General features: G+C 60.2%; 6 protein-coding genes across 6 annotated transcripts; 3 read left to right on the top strand and 3 right to left on the bottom strand.

Annotated features, from left to right (window-relative positions):
• Positions 1-580: 580 nt before the first annotated feature.
• Positions 581-2,561, top strand: HRG_11470 (aminotransferase class I and II domain-containing protein; the record flags this gene model as incomplete). The annotated part of the gene is made up of 4 exons (XM_044869940.1): positions 581-841; positions 910-943; positions 1,013-2,163; positions 2,304-2,561. The coding sequence occupies 4 exons, from the start codon at positions 581-583 to the stop codon at positions 2,559-2,561; spliced, it is 1,704 nt and encodes a 567-aa protein (XP_044714837.1).
• Positions 2,562-2,981: 420 nt separating this feature from the next.
• Positions 2,982-4,850, bottom strand: HRG_11471 (cytochrome p450 domain-containing protein; the record flags this gene model as incomplete). The annotated part of the gene is made up of 3 exons (XM_044869941.1): positions 2,982-3,891; positions 3,993-4,509; positions 4,685-4,850. The coding sequence occupies 3 exons, from the start codon at positions 4,848-4,850 to the stop codon at positions 2,982-2,984; spliced, it is 1,593 nt and encodes a 530-aa protein (XP_044714838.1).
• A 1,553-nt stretch (positions 4,851-6,403) lies between these two features.
• Positions 6,404-8,293, bottom strand: HRG_11472 (glycosyl hydrolase family protein; the record flags this gene model as incomplete). Its single annotated transcript, XM_044869942.1, has 3 exons — positions 6,404-6,832; positions 6,894-8,069; positions 8,147-8,293. 3 exons carry the CDS (start codon positions 8,291-8,293, stop codon positions 6,404-6,406), a joined length of 1,752 nt encoding a protein of 583 aa, XP_044714839.1.
• Positions 8,294-10,414: 2,121 nt separating this feature from the next.
• HRG_11473 (nuclear polyadenylated rna-binding protein) lies at positions 10,415-11,979 on the top strand (the record flags this gene model as incomplete). The annotated part of the gene is made up of 2 exons (XM_044869943.1): positions 10,415-10,800; positions 10,872-11,979. 2 exons carry the CDS (start codon positions 10,415-10,417, stop codon positions 11,977-11,979), a joined length of 1,494 nt encoding a protein of 497 aa, XP_044714840.1.
• A 548-nt stretch (positions 11,980-12,527) lies between these two features.
• Positions 12,528-14,532, top strand: HRG_11474 (flavin containing amine oxidoreductase domain-containing protein; the record flags this gene model as incomplete). The annotated part of the gene is made up of 3 exons (XM_044869944.1): positions 12,528-13,013; positions 13,097-13,708; positions 13,783-14,532. The coding sequence occupies 3 exons, from the start codon at positions 12,528-12,530 to the stop codon at positions 14,530-14,532; spliced, it is 1,848 nt and encodes a 615-aa protein (XP_044714841.1).
• Positions 14,533-14,997: 465 nt separating this feature from the next.
• On the bottom strand, positions 14,998-18,406 carry HRG_11475 (mediator complex subunit MED14 domain-containing protein; the record flags this gene model as incomplete). Its single annotated transcript, XM_044869945.1, has 3 exons — positions 14,998-16,420; positions 16,475-17,661; positions 17,726-18,406. 3 exons carry the CDS (start codon positions 18,404-18,406, stop codon positions 14,998-15,000), a joined length of 3,291 nt encoding a protein of 1,096 aa, XP_044714842.1.
• Positions 18,407-18,757: the final 351 nt, after the last annotated feature.

Below are 18,757 nucleotides of genomic sequence, written 5' to 3' on the forward strand. Positions count from 1 at the left end.
ACCACCACTCCAAGCACTTGTCATGTTCGGATATGCAAATGGATACGTAATGACATGTATCAAGTGTCGAGCGTCGAATCCAGGGTCTCGTGCCCCATTCCTGCGCACAAAGCATACCTTAGGACATCTACATAGGCAGGTACCAAGGTATGCCAAAGCCGGCATCTGCTCAACATGCTCTTGTGTTAGATAGAGGCTGTGTCCCATCAAGGTACGTACCTGCCGATGAAGAAAGTCGTCGACATCTACAACACAATCGGCGGACCCGCTTGCGCCAGCCCGTTTTAGACGCACAATGGGGCTCCATAATTATAAGGTAATCGTGGGGTAACGACGCGCTTAGGATCGGGTTCATCTGGCTTGGCAGGAGCGCCGACCCCGGAGCCCGCACTTGCCCTCCCGGAGGGCCTGACTTGCATCCTGCATCTTGCACCACCATCCACACGCACGCTGCCAGCTTCAACTTTACTCACCGATCGCTCGACCCATTCGCACGCCTCCACGACATCCCCCCACGACATCCCCCCGACCAGCGGGCCCAGACCCCGTACCCAGACATCCTATACCGCCTTCTGTCGCCATGCTGCCCGTCTCCCACGCCGTCGCCCGCCGCCTCCGCACCCACCGCGGCCCAGCCTCCCTGTGTCAAGCCCGCCTCGCCCGTGACAATCCCCGCCGGGGCCTCAACAACACCGAGGCCGCCCCGGCCGCTCGTCAGGCCCACCATGACGACCACCAGAGGTCATCGGCCATTGGCGACGTCCTGGCCCGGAGAGCCCGCGCCGGCAAGCTGGTCGCCGGTATTGCCGCCGCCTCGGACAGCGACATGTTCAAGGGGCCTGTAAGTCGTCGCTTTCCCCATATCCTGCATTGCAATTTTACGGCTGAGACTGTTCAAACCCATCACAGCAAACCGGCAAGCCCAAGGCGAAGCGCTGGGACAGTAAGCTATAACCTCTCCCTTCCCTCTCTTTTCTGGCAAGCTTTCTCTACTTACCAACTCCATTCACAGATCTCTTGAGTGTCGAGAGCCGCGAGAGAAAGCCGTGCACCCTCAAGCAGGCGGCAAAGCACCTCAAGAAACCCGGCCTCGTCTCCCTCGGCGGCGGCCTGCCCTCGAGCGAGCTCTTCCCCTTTGCCCAACTGGCCATGAAAGTCCCTACGGCCCCTTGCTTCTCCGAAAAGGACACCCTGGAGCGGGGGCAGACCATCACCATCGGCAAGTACGACGTGCGCGACCGCGACGCCACCTACGACCTCTCCATCGCCCTCAACTATGGCCAGTCCACCGGCTCCGCCCAGATGGTACGCTTCCTCACCGAGCACACGGAAATTGTCTGCAAGCCGCCCTACGCCGACTGGCGCGTCTGCCAGACCATTGGCAGCACCGGCGCGCTCGAGCAGGCCTTGCGCATGTTTTGCGACAAGGACCGCCGCGACTCCGTCCTGACCGAGGAGTTTAGCTTCTCCACCGCCCTCGAGACCATCGCGCCCCTCGGAATCAAGGCCTTTGGCTGCATCCTCGACGATCAGGGCCTGATCCCAGAGGCCATGGACGACCTGCTCACCCAATGGGATCCAGAGGCTAGGGGCGCCAGGAAGCCTCACGTCTTGTACACGGTGCCCTCGGGCCAGAACCCGACGGGCGCCACCCAGGGCGCCCAGCGCCGGCGCGACATCTACCGCGTCGCCCGGAAGCACGACATGTTCATCCTCGAGGACGAGCCCTACTACTTTCTCCAGATGCAGCCCTACCTCGGCAGGGACCAGCCCGACGCCCCCGCTCCCCGCAGCGTCGACGACTTCCTCTCGTCCCTCATCCCCTCCCTCGTCAGCATGGACGTCGACGGCCGCGTCATGCGCCTCGACTCCTTCTCAAAAGTCCTCGTCCCCGGCTCGCGCATGGGCTGGGTCGTGGCCTCGGAGCAAATCATTGAGCGCTACCAGCGCCATGCAGAGGTCGCCAGCCAGGGGCCCGCCGGCTTCTCCCAGGTCATTCTGCACAAGCTCCTCGACGAGACGTGGGGCCACGAGGGCTACCTCCGCTGGCTGATGAACCTGCGCCTCGAGTACACCAAGAAGAGAAACGCCCTCTTGGCCGCCTGCGAGGACCACTTGCCGCGGGACATTGTCAGCTGGAGCCCTCCCGCCGCCGGCATGTTTGTAAGTCATTTCCCTTGGTACTTCCCCTTGCCTGCCCTCGCCACCAATCGACAGCCCTCGGTCCGATACAGGAGCAACAAGTGCGCAGGATGAAGAGGAACCCACGTCACGGCGAACCTTCTAACCTCGACATCGCTTAGATGTGGCTCAAGGTCGACTACGCGCAGCACCCACACGCGACCCACCGCTCCCTCGAGGAGATTGAGGAGGAAATCTTCACGTCGTGCATCGACAGCGGGGTCCTCGTCGCCAGGGGCTCCTGGTTCCTGACGGAAAAGGACAAGCCCCTCCCTGGCCTTTACTTCCGCACCACATTTGCCGCCGCCAGCCCCGAGGCCATGAACGAGGCCATCAAGAGGTTCGGCAAGGCCGTGCGCGACAGCTTTGCCGGCAAGTAAGTTCCGATGGGGATTAGGGAAGTCGGGTCATGGGTAGCAATATTAGGACACGCTCTTCTTGTGATCCCGCTCACGAGAGGGGGTGAGCCAGGGACACTATCCTCGCGGCATTGAGCAGAGGCGTTGAGCGACAAACAAGGCGTGCACATTTTTGAGAGGAATCACGAATATTCAGCACGAGCAGGATTTGGGTGTAGAATTGGTGTACATCACCTCAATAACGTGAGAAAAGAGCGGCAAGCCACCCTTGACGACACCCGGATGTCGGTGGATCAAGAAAGAAATCACAAACCTTCATACATCGTATCCAACAGGCCGAAACAAACTCAGGAGGAAAGGGTGTACCATCTACATCGGACTCGGATGACCGAAACAAAATGCAGGGGGAAAGAGTACCCGGCAACGCCGTACAGACCCTCCTCACTCGTTCTCATAAAACGCAACGCGGACGCCTTTGGCCGGCGTCACCGTAATGTCAATTTTGATGGCGGGCTCGCCGCCGTCAATGGGCTGCATGTGGCTCTCGACCCGGGCGAAACGCTGGAACATGCGACACAGGACATAGCTCATTTCCGTGAGGGCAAACTGCTGACCGATGCAGATACGGGGGCCCGCATTGAAGGGGATGTAGTCGTGGGGCCGGGGGTGCCAGTTGGCCCAGCGCTCAGGGCTGAAGACGGCCGGGTCGGCTAACGAGTCGGAGGCGGGCGGAAAGAGGTCGGGGCGGCGCTGCATGACCAAGGGCGAGTAGCCGATGGGGGTGCCCTTGAGGACGGGCAGGGGCTCGGAGCCGTCGGGCCCGCCGCCGCGGGGTAGGGTCGTGTCCACGAGGGCACGGCGGAGGTTGAAGGGGACGGCGGGATAGAGGCGGAGCGTCTCGTTGAGGACTGCCTTGAGGTAGGGCATGTTCTTGAGGTGCTCATACGTCGGGGCCCGGTCAGAGCCGACGGTCTCGAGGATCTCGGTGCGCAGGCGGGCGACGGCAGCGGGGTGGCGGGCCAGCTCGTAGATGGCCCAGGAGAGGGTGCCAGCAGTGGTGTCGCGGCCAGCAAGCAGGACGGCGACGATCTGGTCGCGGATGAACTGGGGGTCGCGTGAGAAGCGGGCGAGCTCGTGCAGGAATGTGTAGTTCTTGTCCTTGGCCTCGAGCTCCTCGGGGGTCAGGCGCAGGGCCCGGTCGATGAATTTGTGGACGAAGTCGTTGACGACGCGCAGGCAGGCGCGGTAGCGAGACTTGGGGAAGAGAAAGCGGAATTTGGAGGTACGGTTCATGATGCATTGGATGCGCTGCACCTCATCGAAGGCCTCAGCGAACTCTTGCTTGGGGGTGCTGCACGCTTACTGGTCAGACAAGGCGCAAATCGACGTGCAGTGAGGGAGAGAAAAGACGAGACCGGGACTCAGAAGGGGAAGTGGGATCACGAAACTGACCTCAACGACTTCACATCGGCTCCGAGGAGAAAGTCGGTGGCGACATCGAGGGTGTAGCGGTAGAAGAGGTTCGAGATCTCAATGACGCGGCCATGGCTCTGGGAGAGGTCGACGAGGCCCTGGCGGCTGCCGTCTAGGGGCCCTCCGTTGGCCATGGCCTGGAAGAGCGTCTCGACGTGGGACTCGAAGCAGTCGAGGTCACTGACTCTGTCGCGGGTGAACTGGGGACGGATGAGCTGACGGCTGCTCTGCCACTGGGCGCCGTCGGTGGTGAAGATGCTGTCGCCCAAGAACTCCTTCCACTCCCGATGGAAGTCCTCGCCCTTGCCGTAGTCGCCAAACTGCGTCGCCAGCATAGCCTTCATGTTTTCCGGGTCGGCGGTGAAGATGAGGCGCTGGTTGACGAGGCGCGTCTCGACAGTCCAGGAGCCCGTTGGGCCAAAGTAGTGGTCGAACCAAAGCTTAAGCATCTCATTCCGATTGTAGGCGCGGATACTCCTGACCATGAAGTCGATGCCTACATACAATCACGGAAGGACAAGAAGAGGGGTCATGTCAGCATTTTCAAGGGCACGAGACGGACTGCGTACGTTGAGGCACATGGCTCAGCCCATTAGGACTGATGGAATCGAGGGCAAGGAGAGCGGAGATAAGAGTTTATAAAGAAAAGGGAGGTTGAAAGAGTAGCTCACCTAACGGGGCATAGTTCTTGATGGTCGGGCCATAGTTTCCGAGGCGCTTGATGCGCCGATGCTCGTCAACACGGGCGAGCACCAGCCGGAGGACGAGGGCGACGAGGATGACGAGGGCGACTGATTTGATGGAGACGTGCTCCAGGACAACCTCAACCAGGCCCATGACGGTCCTTGTTCACCTCAAAAGACCGTCGAAGATGTAAAGAGGTTTGCTGGTTCTTTTTTCTTTGTTGTCACTTTTACCTCCGATGGCCGAAAAGGGCAGTGAGGTTCAGTGTAAGTTGATCTATGTGGTCTGTGGGATGAGACAAGATGTATGGGTGGTGAGTCAACCTCGATCCGCGACGCAAGCCGTGTGAGCAATAAAAAAACAAAGGAAGAGAAACTGTCTCGTTTTCTGTTACAACAAGACGTATCCGGAGGACGGAGAGCGACGGGAATGAAGAAGAGGGCCAGAGAAACGGCGTTTTGGCAGCGAGCGACTTTGTCTGCTTTTTCTCTTGGACCACGCGTACCAAGTAAGAGATGGAGGGGAACAATGCAAATGTGGGATGGCGGCGTTTGAGTGTCAGCAGCCCTAACCGCATTCAGCTGGGCATCCAGGACTCGGAAGGAGTGCGAAGAGCTCAGCCAAGAGAAGGACGAGGCTGAGGGGAGGATTGGCTCGTGGTTGCGGGCGGGCGGGCTCGATCAGGTCCGGAGAAACGGGACATCAAAGCGTCGCCGGGTATCGATCGAGGCTTGGGGGTGTGAATAAACCGGATGTACAAAGTAGGCGTCCATTGGCAAATGCCTTGCGGTGCAGAGCCTATCCACTATGCACAATGCACATGTCGACGCGTTGCGACATGGCGATGCGAATCCGGCCATGCTCGTAGTGCACAACAGCAACAGAGATGCTGCTTCCGACGTGGGCGTAAAGACGGACTCGGCTCAGCCCCAGCTCCAGCTCCAGCAGAAACGTCGGCCTGCGGCTTGTCGATTGCGCCGAGCAGCGGGCCAACGGGTCAAGGAGGGACGGTCGGACGTGCCCAAAGCCCCGATACGCCCGGCCCTTGTTAGCTCCCTGGCTCTCTAGCTGTTGCATCCCACCAACCAACTAGGACCGTCCAATGGCCGTGGGCGGATTGGGATCAGCCGAAGAGAAGGAGGGTCGTGTCGTCCATCTTCAGAGGCTGAGGAACGGTCCTTTAGCGGCTCATGCTTTCCCCACCACCCCCGGCGGATGAAGGACGTAGCAGCTCCGGCTCATGGCAAGGACGGGACGTGGTCGGATGCGCACAGACAAGGGCAGATGGAGGCGTCATGGTGATGTTTGGCGAGGAAACGTGGGCTGGGGCCATTAAGGATGTTCATTCGCCGGTAACGTGACCAATTGGCAATGGAGAGACACGGCAGGAGCGCCCGTTGCTTCTAACAGTATTGCCTGCTGTCCTTTGCACGCTAGTGGGTACGGAGCGTCCGTACAGTGCACTAAGTTAAGTTATTCATTCGTATTCATACGGACACAATGGACCCTTTATTTGCCAAGGTTTCCCCGCGCATCTTTACTGTGGATCTCCTCCTCCCTTGGGCCCGCGGCATCCTCCCCTGACCCAGGCGGGCCTCGACCTTGGCACAGCACGACGGCATGAATTCGTGTTGGCAATACGCCAGAGACATATATACACATGGACACCTCGCACACGACAGACCTTGGCCCTCGCACCGCCCGCACTAGGTAATCGTCATGGCACACTCGCTGGCGTTGCCCTGCGTGCAGAATATCATTTGCACCGGCATCGCCGACACGCCCCGGGCCACCATTCGCTCTCGGAACTCGGCCAGGCGCGGAGCGGCGTCATACTGGCTGCGGTTCCGCCCGGAGGCGTCCTGCCTGCCTGACCACAGCACCTCGCCCGCGGCGCTCGCCCGTGGCCAGACAATATTGTCCAGGTTGGACCCGTCGATCAGCTCGCTCCATACCGCCACCTCGCCGCCCAGCACCCTCTTGGCGGCCTCCCTGGATAACCCCGCCGCCGGGTCGTGCGAGTATATCAGCTGCCAGCTCTTTGTTGGCCCGCACCAGTCGTTGAACGGGTAATACCTCTGAAACGACGCGCCGTTGTCAAAGTTGAGCCATTGGCCTCGGCCGCAATCGAGATACTGCGGCCAAGCACCGCGTTAGTTGAAGCACCGTCGGAGGCCCTGACTCTGTCCGACTTACCCAGAAGTTGTAGTCGCTGTCAATGACCTGGTGACCGGCTTCGGCCAGCTTCCTGACTGCGCCGTTGCCCAGCCACGACTGAATCACCACGTCGCGCCCCAGGGTCTGGTTCCATTCGATAATCATCTCCTCCCAGACAAAGGGCGTCATGCCGGCTTTGCGGACCTTGCCGTGGGCGTGGTTGAGAAACCTTTGAAGCAGAGGCGCAATGACGGCTGAGTCGTTTGTGCCGACGCCAGGGTCGAGTGCCGAGTCATTCTTGTTGAGCTCGTCGCCCCCGGTGTGGAAATAGGCGGAATAAGGCGCAATCCTCGGCAAGAGGTCGTCGAACAAAGTGTCGAGGAAATCGTATACCTTGGTACTGTTCATGCGGAACGCTCCGCACGGCGGCTCCGCGCACCACCACTGGTAGGGCTTCTCGTTGTAGGCGACAATGAGGTCGTCGTAGGCAAGATCAACGACGCCAATGTGGCCGGGCATGTCAATCTCCATGATGACCTCGACGCCGCGGTGGATAGCGTACTCGTAGATGCCCGCGACATCCTCGGGCGAGTACGACAGGCCCTTTCGGTATGCGCCCTTTTCGGCCAGCCTCGGCAGGGCTGGGATCTCCAACGGCCACGACTGCGAGTCAGTGATGTGCAGGTGCAGGCGGTTCATTTTGTTCCAAGACATGGCGTCAATGGTCCTTTTGATGTCTTCGACAGGGAACCACATGCGAGCGACATCGAGGAGAAGGCCACGGTGGGGGAACTGGGGGGCGTCGTGAATGGAAATAGGCGCGTGGGGCGTGTACCATAGCTTGCCACTGCTGTGCTTGAAGAAGAACTGGACCAGGCTCTCGAGACCGTAGAGGCAGCCCGTCGACGATTTGCACTGCAGCGTGACCTGGCCATCCCGAGATACGTCAAGCGAGTATGACTCGTCGACATCGCCGGCCCGGGGCCGGAAGACGCTGGGGCTGTCGCGCTCCGTCTGCCTAATGTCGATGGACTTGATCCATGTTTTGTTTCCGCCGGCGTTGGGCTCGAAGACGGAGTTGCGGGGGCGCAGTTTCCAGGGGACAAGGTTTTGTTTGAAGATGCCCTTGAAGGCGCGGGACAGACCCGACTGGACAATGTCCTTGCTGTTGAACTTGAATCCGGCGGGCGGGCTGTACTCATAGTTACAAGGCAGCTGCTCAGTCACTCTCGTCTCAGCGTCGTGCGCGGCACAGCAGGGGGGGGGGGGTCGGCGGGCGAGGGCCAGCGTACAGCCTGTCCGTTGTAGGTGACGTGGACTGTGTCGTCGATGTAGAGGACATCGTGTCCCGTCGACTGCTTCTGGGGCGCTGGCCACAGGGCATAGGCCGGAGCCAGCGCGAGGGCGGCAGCCACGGCCAGAGTGACCTTGCGAAGCATGATGGGGCGGCGACGACAGCTCGAGGAGATGGGGAGTGTCTAGGTAAGCAGAGCTACGGGCCGAGGCGGACGCGTGATGCGTCCAGGCCGGCCCGGGAGAGGAGGCAGTCTTTATGAAGGAACTGGGGTGAGGAGGGGACCCATGGGAGGCTTTGTCCCGCGGCGGGAAGCTGCTCATTTTGGCGCGAGAGTCGGCCGCATGCAAGGTGGGCATGCGGAGGAATGCATGCAAGCAAGCGAACCAAGGCGAGACAGGGCTTCGGTTTGGTTGGGTGTTGATGATGCCAAGCCGGGACAAAGGGTCGGCGTGGCGCTCGCGTGATGATGAGCTGCTCTGTACCTAGGTAAGGTAGGTTGTACCTTGGCTTTCTGCCGTTCATGTTTGCCTCGAGAATCCATCTTGATGATGCATGTAAGTTAATTAGTGTATGTACAGTTGTTCGGTATTTCTTCCCCTCCCCCGCGCAACGTTACCTTGGCTACCTATCCTGATACAGCCAGTCCTTCTTGCATGCGTCTTGGCGTCTCTTGTTAGTGAACTCGTTCCCGGGTTGAACGGTTTGGATGTCGGCCGACAGATTGAAGGGGCTGTGGGCTTGCATCGACAAAAGAGGCCCTTGGGCCTTGGAATTGCAATGGCTCAGGGGCGTCTCGGTACCTCGTGCTGTAGATGTACCGGTACTGTACGTGAGCAGCAGTGTAGTGTGTACCTCCGCAGTGTGCCACAGGGTTCAGGTATTCGCTTTCAAAAGGGTAAGTTTACCTTGTACAGCACTGTATTGTACGGGGGCTTGTGTGCCTGTGAACGGACATTTACGGGTGCTGGTGCCCTCTCTCATCTTGGGGTTTGTGCATGTGTGATGCATCCATGGACGTCACCGCAGACACCGGTGGAGAGAGAGGGGCTGGGGAAGCTGGGGAAGCTGGGGAACGGGGGACGGCATCGGCAAGAATGAGCTGGCATGGCAATTGGAGAGAGGGGGGCCGAGCGCAAGTCGAGGCTACACTGCAGCATGCTTCTTCTCACCCACATGCATGGGAGCACAGGGCTCTCGTCGACGTGCTGCATGTCCGCGTGACGGACACACAACAAATAACCTTCTGTTCTTGTGTCGTCCTGCTGAGCCTCCATGGGCCCAAGACATGATGCCAGGCGCGTCGGCACAGCGACGGACCCTGCAATCCTTCGCCGCGGTGCTTCAGAACATGTTTCTGGTCCATTCGCATCGACTGCTTCACCGTCAACATAGCTTCCGTGCTGCCACTCACTCACAGCTGCCGGCCTCTAGGGTACGCAGTTGGGTGTTGGCCCGCGGGGTGGGTGGCGCACTCGAGACATCCGCCTCTGCCTCTCTCCTGGCCGTGCTGTGCTGGTGCTGTGCTGGTGCTGTGTTGGTGCTGGCCATTCGCGCAGCTCCATGGGTCTCTTCAGGCCAGATGTGCAAGGGTGGAATATTTTCGGCAAATAGCTGGCTGGGCTTACCTTAGCAGGAGGATCTGTCCGAGACACAAGCACGTGACTCCGACTTTGGCGTGATGGTGTCAGCCACCGGCCCTTTGTAATCAAGCGACAAAGAGCCTTGGAGGCATCTAGATTCGGCTCGACATCTCAGATACGCAACAATAAGTATGTACATGCTTGTTACACAAGAGCGCAGCATTTAGCTTATGCTCCGCAAAAAACATTGTGAAAGTGCCTCGATAGAATGGGCCCGAGCAAGGGTGATTGCAAAGAAACTGGCCGTGACCGCAGGAACGCAGGTAAGTCACGTGATCTGCATCAACCCAGGGACCCATTCTTCTTCCTTTACTGTACTTCTCAAGTTCTTCCTGTCTTCGACGCCTGCCCTCTGCCCGTTCACTCACTCCACCCAACACAGCAGACCCTGCCATTGCCGACCGCTGAGAGACACCCTCACCGGCTGCTATAACTTGGCCTCCTGCGACGAAAAAATCCTCCCCCAGCCGCCTCCCTTGCTCACGCGACGATTCCCGCTAGCCGAGGTCAGCAACGCGTCTGGGTCTGGGACCGTCAACAGCTGACGACGCCACGGGCGAGTCGCAGCGGCACCTACGTTCGCATCACCATTTCTGCGAGCGCGCTCAAACCAAACAACCACCATGCCAGTCGAAATCGTCCTCAACACGCCTCTGGCCGATGCCCTGAGCACAGCCATCCAGCCCAAGCTGGTCGAGGTCGGTTGGGGATCTGGTGGCTCCGATGACGCCGCCCTCGCCGAATACATCATTCTCATGCTGGTCAACGGCAAGACCCAGCAGCAGATTGCCGCCGAGCTCGCCGGAGAGCTACTGGGCCTGCCGCTTGACGATCCCGTCGTCATCGACTTCTCCAGATGGCTGTTTGAGCAAATCGACCTTCTCGGCGCGCAGATGACGAGTGGCGAGTCCGCGGGCGGCGAAGCCACAACCGACCCGCCCCAAGATGCGGCTCTTTCCGGTGATATGGATACCGACATGAATGCCAGCGAAACATCTGAACTGAAAGCGTGAGCCACACCTTGCTGGCTGTTTCTTCACGGGACCTTTAACTTGCTGACTGTCGGATGACCTTGCACAGACCCACGGGGCCTCGCTCGATGCGCAACGGAAACGCCCGTGGCGGAAGAGATAAGCGCCTGCTTGGCCACATGCACAAGGCTATGGATCGCTCCGGTGACAACGTCCTGCATCGAACTCGGGGCAACGACAGAATTAACACCCTCGGCCGCGCTCCCCCAACTGGCCCGAGGACTGGCCCGGGCCGGCTACCGCGGCACAACAATAACCGCGCCGCCAACGTGCAAGCTGGGCTGGCCGCGGGAGGACCTCAGGGACTTGGCTGGATGATGCACGGACCACAGCCCAACCAGATGGAGCTCATGGCCATGCTGGAGCAGCAAAACCAGATGATGTTTCAGCTCTCGCAACAGTTGATGCAGGGCGGCGGGCCAAATGGCGGACACGGGCAGCAACAGCGTGGCAAGTCGCTCTTCGACCGAGTCTCGGAACCCCACCACAAGAACAACTTTCGCAAGGGCCAGAACCATCATCAAGGCAAGGCGAATGCCGAGGGGACGACGACAGAAGAGGGGCCAGCGGATGGCGCGGATGTCGAGATGTCGGGCAGCAGGCGCGACGGCCCGAACCCTGAGGAGACGGTGTGCAGGTTCAACCTCAACTGCACAAACAAGGACTGCAAATTTGCGCACCAGTCGCCGGCAGCGCCTCTGGGAGTGTCAGTCGACGTCAGCGACACGTGCAGCTATGGGGTCGCCTGCAAGAACCGGAAGTGTGTCGCGCGGCATCCGTCGCCCGCGACCAAGCTGGCGCACCAGAGCGAGCAAGCCTGCAAGTTCTTCCCTAACTGCCAGAACCTCCATTGCCCGTTCAAACACCCGTCGAAGCCTCTCTGCCGGAACGGGCCCGACTGCTCGACGTCGGACTGTCCGTTTACTCACGTTAAGACCAAGTGTCGGTACAACCCTTGCCTCAACCCCAAATGTGTGTTCACGCACGACGCGGGCCAGCAAGGAGGGTTCAGGGACAAGGTGTGGACTGCGGACTTTACGGGAGAACACGTCAGCGAGAGGAAGTTTGTGGACGACAAGGCGGCTGTTGAGCAAGTCAAGCCCGACGAGGAAATGAAGATGGAAAAGGCAGCGGCACAGTCCGAGATGATCGGTTAAGAAGAAGGAGAAAGATTGGAAGTCGTCGGTGACACGGTCCGACGCCAAAAGTACGCCGGTGGACGGCTGGCTGGGAAAGGCCTTGTCAAGAGTCATGTACAAATATAATGTGATGTGATGAGCCTTTCTTGTCACAATGGCAGGATATCAAGGGGCGTTCAAGGAGGAGCCGAGAGGCGTTATACCATGCAGGGCAAGAAGTTGGCGATGGAGAGGCTTTCAAGCCGAATAGAGGCAGAAAAGGGGCGACCAAGATTGATGCTCCGTCGCCGTCTCTGCACCGATGGTGGCATAATTGTATGTTTGGGTGATTGGTTCTGTTCAAGTGAGGTGCAGTACAGTACGTAGACACGGACTATATACTGTAAGGTTACCTACTGTATTTGCCTCACCGAGCCTCGGCAGTTGCCGATGGTGGCGGCGCCAACGTCCAACGTCCACCACCCAACTGCTGTACAGTACCTGTTTGCCGCAGCTCGCGGCCCACCCGTCAAACGCAACCCAACCCCGAGCCATGAACAGCACCTGATTGCTTGATGAAGCACGCCATGGGCCGCAGGCGCGCAGAGGATGCCGCCGCCGCCGCTCTGCTGAGGCTCGCGGGTCCGGGCACAAGACGTGGAGCCTGTCGACGAGACGGCCCGCCGCGGCGATGGCTCAGCGTCATCCATGGCCACCGGCGCCACCCCCGAGAATGCGGACGCGGCTTCGTATCGAGAAGGGCGCCAGGCATTGATGTGGCGGCGGCACGGGGGTACGCGACCGCCGAGGACGCCGCCAGGCGCATCGCCGTCGTCGGGGGCGGGCTCACGGGGCTGACGACGGCCTACTACCTGGCCAGGATGCTGCCGCCGACGGTTGGCATCACCCTGTACGAGAGCAGCGGGCGGCTGGGCGGCTGGATCAAGACGGACAGGGTGCCGGTCGACGTTGATGGCACGCGAGGCACCGTCAGCTTTGAGAGGGGGCCGAGGACGCTGTCGTCGCTGCACAACAACAAGTGGCGCTTTGACGACTTGATTCTCTATGACCTGGTACGGAGCTTTCCTCCTCCTCGACCGCGCTCCTCCGTCTCTTGCTCGTCCGCCATCTGACACTGACCACGTACCCTTGTCAGGCGCTCGATCTCGGCCTCCCCATCTCGACGCCGGAAGACCAGCCCCGGTACATCTACTACCCGGACCACCTCGTCCCGCTTCCGCCCGCCGTGCCTCTCCTCAACCTCGTCCGCGAGCCGCTCTTCCTCGACTCCATGTGGGGCGCGCCCGGCTACCTGCTCCGGCGCATGCTGCGCGATGGCAAGCTCCCCCCCGACGACCACGACCCGTCCATTGCCGACTGGCTGCACCACATCACCATGAGCCGCTCCGTCGCCGACAACATGGCCTCGGCCATGGTGCACGGAATCTACGGTGGCGATATTGACAAGCTCAGCGCCCGCAGCGTCTTGGACCGCTTCTACTGGAACTACCACGTCCCCAAGCCCTACCAAGACGGGAGCCTAATGCTGGCCCGCGAGCACGCCATCCTCGAGGTCATGTCGTCGGACGAGCATATTCGGAAGCTCGCCCTGCGACCCAAGGGGTCCTTACTGCACTTTGGCCCCGCGGGCATGGAGGCGCTGACGACGGCGCTGGCTAACGCCCTGCAGAAGCAGCCTAATGTCAACATCGAGATGGACACCTCGGTGCGCAGCATCAGCTACGACCATGGGGAACAAAAAGTCAATGTAAGAGAGAGCATGCCTTGATTCACAGCCCCCTCCCAGCGACGTTTGCCGCATTGACATGCAGCACTGTCTAGGTTATCGCATCGAAGTCGCCCAGGGATGAAGACTGCCGCCCCGTGGCCTACGACAGGGTCATCTCGACCCTCTTGAGCCACGATCTGGCCCGCATCACAGGCGACAGCCTGCCGAGCCTGAGCGAGAAGAACACCGTCTCGCTCCTGACGGTCAACATGTGGTACCCTCGGCAAAATCTGAAGCCCCGCGGCTTCGGCTACTTGATCCCGCGGTCCGTGCCGCACAAGCAGAACCCGGAGCGCGCCCTCGGTGTCTTCTTCGACTCTGACGTGGGCGTCGCCGGGCCCGACGAGCCCGCCGGCACCAAGCTCTTCGTCCTCATGGGCGGCCACTACTACGAATCAGACGACCCGCACGCCGTCTCGCCCCCTGGCAACGAGGGCGCCGCCATCGCCCAGGCGCAGGCGCTGCTCGAGCGCCACCTCGGCATCCCGCGCGCGACGCCGTGCTTCGCCATGGCGCGCATGGCGCCAAACTGCATCCCCCAGCACTGGGTCGGCCACCGCGCCCGCATGGCTCGCGCCCACGGCGAGCTCCTGGCCGCGTTTGGCGGCCGCCTCGTCGTCGCCGGCGGCTCCTACACCAACGTCGGCGCCATGGCCGGCCTGCGCGCGGGCTGCGAGGTCGCCGGCCTGGCGGCCGACAGCGCGCGCGAGGGCACGGGGCTCGAGCAGTTTACCGAGTCTGAGGATATCCTCTGCGTGCCGAGCCGCAAAATCCCCGTGCGCCGGGCGCGGGCGGGCGTGTAGGAGCAGTAGAACGGCGGCCCCTTTGTGCACGTGGGAAAGGTGAGGGAAGGACAGGAGGGACACGAGGCTGGAATACAATCACATGTTTTATATAGACATGGAAGCTAGGTAGTACATACAACACCCCTCGTGACCAATCTAGACTCGTGTGTCGCCGCCCCTTGGAGTCGTGAGTCGCAGCGCCCCTTTTCCATACGGGCGGCCCCAACCGCCCAAAGGGCCCCCGGCTGCCATATTCAAGGCTCTTCTCCCGCGGCCTTGTGTGTCTTGATTTCAGGTATCATTAAACGCGTAGACAAGGGTCAAAAGTGAAGGAAAAAAAGAACGCTGGATGCACCGCTGGCCGTTGGCGCCGCACCCAACAGCACAAACACCCGCCCAGAATCAAACCCCCTGCCTTTTTGGTACCCTCAGCCCTTTTTGATATGGGCAGACATTCCGCCCTCCGCCCCCGCCGGGATATACTTAGTCCAGGACAACGACGTCGTGAGCATCGCCCCGCTTTGGCCCCTTGAGCGGCGCCGACGAGTCGCCGCCCCCCATGTCCAGGACGACGGCCCGGACGGCGTCGTCAATGGCCAGGAGCATGGCCTCGACGCCGCCGCTGGGCCGACCTGCGGCGCCCGTCGCTAGACCTAGCCAGTCCTCGCCCTTGGCGTTCCAGATGGGCCTCAGCGCCTTGTTGAACTCGTCTTGCGGCGAAGCGCGGGCGCCGGCGTCGGACCGCCAGATGTGCCACCAAGCCTCTCCCCGCCGCAGCTTCATCCGCAACTCGAGCACCACGCACTCCTTCATGATGCCCTCTGCAGCGGCACCGCTGTACCCAATCCTCATCCACCCAATGGCCTTCATCGCAAACTCGAAACGGCCCTGGTTTTGCGCTTCAATGCTGTCCCACTTCGTCTGCAGCTCGTCGACGGCCACAAGGGCGGGGAGCGACGCCGGCAGCCAAGCCGTCAACGCCCCGATCCCGCCATCGCTATTGACGAGCCGCCTCATGAGGTCGAGGACGCGGAGGTGCGGATTGCCGCTGTCCATCTCAACCTCGATCTCGTCCCTGGAGAGATCCAGCGACACGCGCCACGGTTTGAATATCTCGACTCCCTCGTCTCCCTGCCTGGGCTTTGCGCCGTAGCAGAAGGTGACCCGTTTCAACGTCATCGACTCGGTCTTGACGGCCCCGCCGGCATTTGTGACGGCCTCGAAAAAGTTGACGAAGCGGTCGATGGCCTTGATTCGGGTTTTGAGGGCGCCGAAGATCGGTTTCCCCACAGGCCTCCGAATTCGCAGCGAGAACTCGCCCCGACGGGGATTGTAGGAAACGTCGTGGTCGACCATGCCCTTCAACGCCACAAACGTCGCGGGCCTCCGGACTTTGACGACTGCGTCGGAGACGCAGATGAGCTCGCTCACCGGGGAACCATCTGCACCAGTCTCATCGGAGGTTGCTGACAGAGACTGGATGCCCTTGAAGTTGATGAGCACAATGTTGTCCGCCCAAGCCTGCTTGAGCGTCAGGCTTGTCCCGGTGTATTTTTGCATGAGCGACAACAGCTCGACGTTATCAGCCGTGAGGTCGCCTTCGCGCGTGTTTCCGGCTGTTCCGTCTTTCGAATTGCCGGACGATATCATGGAGGGAAACAAGGCGGACAGTGAAACCTCAATCGATGGCAGCCGCACTTGCTGCGAGAGCGACGAGTCCGTACTGTCGCTCGACTTGCTCTTGATCCTATGTCGATGCAGCTCTCGTACGTCAACCGACTGCGTGATGATGCCCGTCGTGAACAGCGCCAGGTTGTTCCAGAAAGCCTCTGACTGGTCGGGGTGGCCCTTGTGAAGCGGCAGCTTGGTCTTGAATTTGAGGGCGCGGTTCGACTCGCCACGGTTCCTGGCAAGTGCGTTAGCATTGTCGACAAGTTTGTTCGCTGGGTATGGCGCTCACGCTTCAATGAGCCACCATTCGTCCCCGCCGAGACCCAGGAATACCACCACGAACCAGCTCGCGCCCCAGCCGTCTTTCTGAAGCCAGATGGCGCGACTCCAGTCGCGAAGCTTGGTCACCGACTTCGTTTCCTCGAGAGTTAAAGGCGACTTGCGCGAAAACCAGCCCATTGAGCTTCCGCGCCGATTGAGCTCGTCCTCCATGACTGCACAGCGGACATTTTCCAGACAGTTTGCACCGTCCTCGGCAAGATTCTTGCCATTGTTCAACTGATGCTCGGATTGGACCGTGAACTTTGAGTGCGGCTTGACGGCAAATACACCTGCCATTGGCTCCAGCACCAGAGTTGCCGTGTCACTATATCCCACTTGTATCGACAAGCATGAAACCGCCGGATCTGACTTGGACACGTCAAGTACCATGCTCGCTTCCCGATTCTTGAACCGGGGTGTAGTCAGGAGTTTGTCGTGAATGCCTGTCAGGATGTATTCAATGTGCCGGCCAACGACGTTGGTCAAGAGAGACTCTGCCGAGACGTGATTCACGTCCAGCTCAATGTCAATGTCCTTGACCTCCTTGTTGTCCCGATACCATTTTGCCACAATGAAGCTTGTTGCTTTCGGATCAGCCCTGCCATTTGGTCTGCGGCCGCTATTGACCGCCACCAGAACCCAGCTCTTGGTTCCCGTTGTCGCCGTTCGTGACGTCCAGTACTGGATTGCCAAGGCCCGGTTCAATGGCTCAACCGCAAGGGTCCCGGTCCACGAGTTTCTGCCCAGCTGAATGGCTTGACGTTTCAGCTCGTTGATCTTGGATGTTAGAACAAATTCATGCAGAAACTGGTAGCATCCTGCCAGCCCGTCTTTGTTAAGCGCTTCGTTGACGCAGCCTTCCAAGTATGTCCTCAAGGATTCGGGAAGAGACGCTGCCGCGGGTTTGAAGGCGTATCTGAAGTCGATGAACCAAAACTGCTTCTCGAAGTCTTCATCGGCAATCGTCAGGTCGACCTCGAATTCGCCGTCAACCTTGAATGTTACCCGTCCAGACCCTATCTCGTAGTTGCGAAAATGGTACGGTATCTTGTCGTAGTCCTCGAGGTTCAGCCTCAACGACAACAGTGTGTTCAGGTCGTTCATCCACTTGAGCTGCTCGCTTGGGGTCAAGGGAGCTGGGTCCAGGTAATTAAGCTGCATATCGAGAGACGTTAAAGGCTCGGCTCGCTGAACGGCTGTTCGGCAGGGGCGCACTTACGTCGGGCATCCAGGGCGCTTTTCCTGTGGACAGTATTTGCAGCGCCGTCTTCAGGTCTGGACTTGGCATCCTTGCAAAAGTCAAGTCGCGTTTAACATTGACGATGTTATCGAGAGACGAGTCGTATAGTATCCTCTGCTGGTCGATGTGAAACTTGAGGTCGATGAGCTTGCTGACCATTTCCGACTTCCTGCTCCACTCGGTGATGACGAGGGCCTTGAGCCATTTCCCATGCAAATCCTGCGCGAAGCTTGCCAGGTTGCCCTTCTTGCGGAGATTTTCACTCGAGCTGTCGTCGGGGCCGCCGCCAGCCGCCAAGGCCGAGTTGCCATTGACGGCTGTCGCAGGCAGAGGCATTTTGGCAAGCTCTGCGATCTTTTCTTGGAGCGAGTTGTGCGTCACCTGGGCCAGCCGCGTGAGCAACAGAGACAGCGGGACGAAGCCATGCGTAATGTGGACAATCTCCTCGGGAAGATCGTTCATTCTCGGGTGCGGCGCGGTCGAAGTTGGTTCCCGAGAGCGTTCCGATGCGCCCCCCCCGTTGACGGGGCCATTATCCTTTGCGGTCGCCATCTTGTCCTTCTCAGGCGCAGCCAACAGAGCGCCCGTACCGTTGATTCCGTTGGCGCCGCGGTCCCTGTCGTGGTCGGTGCGTGAGCCATTTTGGCCTCCTGGCTCCATGTTGATGACGCCGGGCATTTACTACTCGTCCCCAAGTCCGCGCAAGTAAACCGGGAACTCGACGGCGGCAGGGCCACGGCCGCGGGTGGCGCAGGCTTCGTGTCCCGTGGATGCTTTCAGGCGCCTTTGTTTGTCATGGAGATTGTGCCGAAATGACTTCACAGACGAGCCGACCGGAGCATGGTAATACGACTCGTCTGCAAGTGGAACCCAGGGCGCGCTGACGATTCGCATGGATTCCGAGAGAGTGCGCGACCGGACTGACCGTCTCCCGCTCCTCGAAGGGATCCGCCGACTATCTGCGCCGGCAGGTTGGGCGAGGCGAGTGAACGAGGGCGAGGCGTCCGTTGG

The sequence above is a fragment of the Hirsutella rhossiliensis genome, assembly GCF_020360975.1.
Source record: "Hirsutella rhossiliensis strain HR02 chromosome Unknown scaffold00021, whole genome shotgun sequence".
In the NCBI taxonomy this organism is placed as follows: domain Eukaryota; kingdom Fungi; phylum Ascomycota; class Sordariomycetes; order Hypocreales; family Ophiocordycipitaceae; genus Hirsutella; species Hirsutella rhossiliensis.